General features: G+C 39.3%; 1 protein-coding gene across 2 annotated transcripts in view; it reads right to left on the bottom strand.

Moving 5' to 3' along the window:
- LCP1 (lymphocyte cytosolic protein 1) overlaps positions 1–5,285 on the bottom strand; it is a 21,183-nt gene extending 15,898 nt beyond the window's left edge. Inside the window, exons 1-5 of one of the 2 annotated variants that reach the window (XM_018565301.1) lie at positions 5,204–5,285; positions 3,386–3,466; positions 2,962–3,093; positions 1,639–1,771; positions 810–891 (exon numbers count right to left, since the gene is read on the bottom strand). In XM_018565301.1, coding sequence (XP_018420803.1) covers positions 810–891; positions 1,639–1,771; positions 2,962–3,093; positions 3,386–3,466; positions 5,204–5,264 — 489 coding nt within the window. In that variant the 5' untranslated portion in view covers positions 5,265–5,285. Of the gene's footprint in view, positions 1–809; positions 892–1,638; positions 1,772–2,961; positions 3,094–3,302; positions 3,467–5,203 lie in introns of both variants that reach the window. The other variant, XM_018565300.1, reaches the window with a different exon arrangement.
- Between the last annotated feature and the right edge of the window lie 243 nt (positions 5,286–5,528).

A 5,528-nucleotide genomic window follows, 5' to 3' on the forward strand; every position in this document is an offset into this window, starting at 1 on the left:
GGTGTTGGTGGTCACGTTCTTGGAGGCGGGGGGGTTTGCTGGTGGTCATGTTCTTTGGGGTGTGCTGGGGGTTCGAGTGCTTGTGGTGCATGCTAATGGCGCTCTGGGTCCTCACATGACCCAAAGAGATGCAGTCTGAGGCAATAGCCTCAGGCTGACTCATTATAAGGACAGCCCTGGGGGTTACAGAAATGTTTGCATGATGATAACATTTATGGCAAGATTAACAATTATTGTACCATTGATTATTAAATATTATCCTTTTGATACCCCATCCAGCTATTGATTAAGCAAGTTGTTTAGCCACATAAACTGTCTTGGCATATTAGATCTATCTGGAAATAATAATAATAATACCATATTGGTGTTAGTTAAGTACATGCTTAATTTTAACCTATGGTACCTTTTTTTTAGTTTTGACCAAAGTTTTTTTTTAAAAGACTGGGTTCACACTTTTGAATTGTTATAACACAAGGTATATATGTGTTTTGCAATTTATTCTTAAAGGCATCCCAATATAGGAATACAGTAGAAAGAAATCAACACACAGATATGGATGCTTTGTGTGTTGTAAAGCACTGCATTTCTAAAAAAAAAAAAGTGTATGTAGGTTTTTTTGTGTACTAAGGTGTGTTGAAACCTATTCAAACTGAATGGGCTGGCTTAATGCAATGCGACTCAATTTATGAAAAGGTGTACATTCACACACATGCATTAATGTGTGAAAATGTGTGAAGGGGCCCGTGAGGCTGTGTTCATTAGCAAAAGAGCTAATAGCAAAAAGTTATTAAAATTCAATTCATTTGTACCTGGATAGTGAAAGGAGTTATCTTTTTCTTGTTGATTACTCTTTCATCAATGGTATCCGGCACAGAGAGATTGATCATTTTACTGAAAAACAAAATCAGATTTTACTTGTTACTCTTTTTCTAATATTCAGGCTGTGCTATCAAGATCTGGCCAAACAGTGAATACATTTTACAATATACGGATTGTTTTTACAGTATGCTGCCAGAATATATGAAATATTACTTGACCTTTAATGGGCTGTAAACTACAGCATTGTACATCTTTTACATGAAAAATCAACAGACCCTATTTTTTAAAGATAAACTCCAATTTTCAATTGGTAATAAGGTTGATGGCCAAGCTGTATTGCTAAACTGCAATAAAGTAAACGGCAGTAGAGTAAAGTTAGGTCAATGATCTGGCTGAACACAATCTGTGTGAGATGGTAGAGCTAATTTTTGAGGACAAGATGCACATCACCAAAGGCTTTACGCTAATTTTTAAAAATAACAGCTTTTTTATTCACATCAAACAGTAGTAACAATAAAAACTTCAGCCTTTTTGAGGTAGCAAGGTTTCGAGCCTTATCAGACTCTTTTAAGGTAGGAGAACATTTGGTGTAAAGTCCTTGGTGCAGGACATCTTGGAAATAATGCTGCTAGACCCAGTTGATGCTGGTAGGTTGATGAATAGTGCACAAGGCACCTTTTTTGGACTGGCTTGGTGTTTGCTTTAACTATATAAAGAATCTATCAGTTGGTAGAGCCACTTGGACCCTCTAAATTGTTTTCTGAAATTGCATAGCATTTTATAATGCAATTTAAAAGATGATTTTTCAAGTAAACTTACCAAAGAACAATACCATCACCGACTGCTTTGAACAGGTCATCAGTGTCTGGGTTCATGGGAATGACATGCTTGCAGTCTGGGTCCTTTTCCAAAGCCTTATTAATCCAGTTTACAAAAGCATATTTCTCTTCCTCTGTTAATGGGAACAATATAGAGTACTGTAAACCTGGTCACTGTCTGCAATTTAAAATCTTCATATAAAAATACTTGTATACTAATACCAGTTCTCAACCAGTGTACATACTGGTTAATTCAGCATAACAGTATGTACTAAAGGTTCCTGGTGAATGTTAGGTAATAGTGCAGTAAATGTCACATTTGATAGGTTATAAGTAGGGTGCAGATGCGTACGTACACTTTTCGCTGCCTGAGGCGGCGGGGGAGGGTTTGGGTGATGGCAGTGCAATTTACGGGTTGGCATCGGTGGATGTTTCTGGGGGAGCGGTAGCATTGCACGTTACCCGGGGGAGTTGGTGGGTGGTGGTGTCACACATTACTGGGAGGGCAGTGGTGTTGCACATTACTGGGCCAGGGGGGCTTTGTGATGGGGGTGCATGGCACCTCTGTCCAGCATCCCGTCCAGCTCACTAATGTCACCGGTTGCTAGGAGCTGGGTGGGATACCAGCCCACATGTCCCGCTCAGCTCCTGGCAACCAGTGATGTCAGTAAGCTGGGCGGCATACCGGACAGAGCATCATAGGTTGCTAAGAGCTCCTTCGTGACCCAATGAGACAGGCTAAGACTGCCTCATTATAGGGATGGCCGGGGTTGGCCCTGGTAGGATGAATAGTATAGAATAGTATATAGTAAAGTATAGAATGTACTATATGCCTGATAATGATCATCTGAAGTGTGTTCAAAAGCATCGAAATAATAAACTGACACTGGTATATGTGTGTGTGTGTGTATATACCTGATTAGCCAAAAAGCCGGCTCCATGCTCCCTGGTGATAAGGGAGCATGGAGCCGGCTTCCTGGCCAATCACACACACTCTGTATATATGAAGCCAAGAATGTCCCATTTATAAAATAGAGGGGTAATTTATTAATGTGAACCAGTGCCTCAAATTCACACTGCAGAACACAGCATAGGTGAGCAAACATGTGTGGGAAAATATCATATGAAAATCTACTGCTTTGCAATCCTAGTAAAAAAATAAGGTCGTCTTTGGCTTTCAGTTTCCAGAATACTGTCATTATAGATTGATAAGAGTCAATTAATTTCAGTCACTTAGATTCTGCCCTCCTGCAGCAGAAACGCAGACAAGTGTGAACAGGTCCTTAAAGGCCAATAAAACTGAACAGTAATAAGATCCTCCTACCTGAATAGGAATGCTGGGTGCCTACACTGGACTGTTCAGATGTGCCACCAATTGCACAAATACCTTCCTTCTTATTAATGGCTTTTCTGAATGTTTTGGCAACGTCCGAACTTTTAAGATCCTGAAAAACCTAAAAATATGAAAATAATAATGATTCAAAATGAATAAAATTGAACATAATTGAATTCATGAAATGTTTAAATAGTGTCTAAAATGAACCAGACTTGTATTTACGTAGCTTGCATATGCTCAGGATTGGAAAGATAAAGATAATTAATTGGGCACAGAAACTGAAGTTTATTCTGAAGTTTATATTGTCACTGCATTCAGTATGAACTTACTGAAATAAACTCATCAAAGCTGATCTTGCCATCTCGGTTCTGATCTCCTGTCTCCATGAGGCTCTGGGTGATTTCTCGCAGTTTGTATCCAGGGAGAGGCAAATTAGCAGCTTTGAACAAGTCATTTAATTCATTTGGGCTTATGAATCCATTCCCATCAGTATCTAAAAGAGAGAGCACACATTAAAAGAAAATCAGTACATACTGTATACTGTATGTAGAACTATCGGGGACTTATCAGACTGCCTCTATGTATTTAAAAATCAAAAAGCTAAAGAAATCCAAAATAATTCTATCAGGAAAGCCTTTCTCTATTTTTTTTTTCATTTGTGAAGTTTGGAAGCATGGTTTGGTAATCCTGACAAATTTGGATAAGGAAAAAAGAAAAGGACCCTGGAATATTTTGGATGAAATGGGATGGTCAGATGGCTAAGCCTTCCTCAATCCTTTCCCTTTTCATCTGTGTTTTGGATTGATATGGCAAACTTCTACTAGTTTCATGCTAATCTCTCACAGTGTACACATTATAGTCTGATAATGTAGTCTCCGTAAATCTCCTTTAATTTTACCAAAACAATGTAATATGAGGAGAAATCTAGACAAACCATTTAATTTGTATACAGATGTGTAGGCCCTTACAACACATAGTTGTTGGTAGACCTAAATGATGTTGTACAATTAGATTATATAGTGTGTGGTGATCTTAAGGAGGTTTTTCCTAAAGAAGAACTCTGCTAAACAATGTTACCATTTACAATAACCACATAAAATTCCCCCACCATGTCTCCTAACTGTCCCTCATTTGGATGGACTGTTCCTCTTTTGGAACCTCTGTCCAGGGCCGTCCTTATAATGAGACAGCCTGAGGTGGTTGCCTCGGGTGGCATCTCGTTGGGTCAGATGTGCCTGACACAATAAATAGACGTACTCTATCTACTTTTGAAATGCCGGTGTCCGTATTCTTGGGCAGGTGTGTCTGCCGCCCCCTTTCTGGCCAGAGTGTTCCAGGTTGCTGGGAGGTCTTAGCAACCTATGAGGCTCTGGTTGGCGCCCTGTTCATGTTATACTTTGGCTGGGCAGGATGCCCTGCACCACAAACCGCTCTCCCTACCACCCCCTGCAACGTGCACCAGGAGCCGCTATTGCCCCCATGCACCCCACAACCATCACCCCCCCAGATGTGCACCGTGCAAATTAACAATCCCCTTCCCGGAACATCTCAGGCGAATGTCTGGGAACTACCTCTGTCCCTCTTTCCACCTCAGTTGTCCCTCTTTTAGGTCTGATATACAGATATCTATCAAAAGGTTCTATTCAACTACCAAAAGTGTTATTCTGCACTAAACCGTCATCTTGTCTCCTAATTGTCTTGTTTTCTATTTTGAATAGCCAGTATAACGGAAAAGTAATGATGTAAAAAAACAATACTGGGTTTAAGCAATCATTTTTACCATATAAATTCCTAATGTTTCGCATAACTGGGGACATGGCAGGGGTGTATCTATTGCCTAAATAAATTGTGCCAGAAGGTGCCCCTCTTTCTCATCTCAGAAAGTTGGGAGGTATGCCCCACTGCGATTTCTGAAAAAAACTGCATCGTTTTCTTTTAGAAAGGGCAACACTGAATAAGGACACAGAGTACATCCTTTTTAGGTATTTTGGTGTGTATAGAATCCTGTTATTGTTATGTAAATAGTTAACATAGGAGTGATCGTATAACTTGGTAGACCTTCTGAATACTACTGTATTAATAAATATTTTAAACTTTCTATTGGCATGGCCCAGCTCAGTATTTGCAAAAGAGAAGCAAGTGAACATCCGCTAAAATTCTATGTACATAGTTGAAGGGAGTTCCAATGTAGGCTAAGATCAGTCAATGGACAAACGTTGAAAACACTTACCAACTTTGCTGAATGCCTCTCTCAGTTCCTCCATATCTTCTGTAATTGGCCGAGATGCCATGTTCTGTTGTTTTTCTGTTCGGCTCTAAGAAAAAAACATGACACTGAATGTTTCACCATTTTTTGCAGACAAAGAGCATTTCAAACAATTCAATTGATCTTGCAGAATTCTGTCATTAAAGATGAAAAGAATTTGTGTAGTGAAGGGTGACATTAATAAATAGGATAGTTTTAACACCTACAATCATCATAAAAATATTAATACAGGAACAATCTACTGTAATAATAACAGTATTAATAGTACTCATACTACCTATGCCAATGT

The sequence above is a fragment of the Nanorana parkeri genome, unplaced genomic scaffold (genome assembly GCF_000935625.1).
Source record: "Nanorana parkeri isolate BGI_ZX_2015 unplaced genomic scaffold, ASM93562v1 scaffold829, whole genome shotgun sequence".
Classification (NCBI taxonomy): Eukaryota; Metazoa; Chordata; class Amphibia; order Anura; family Dicroglossidae; genus Nanorana; species Nanorana parkeri.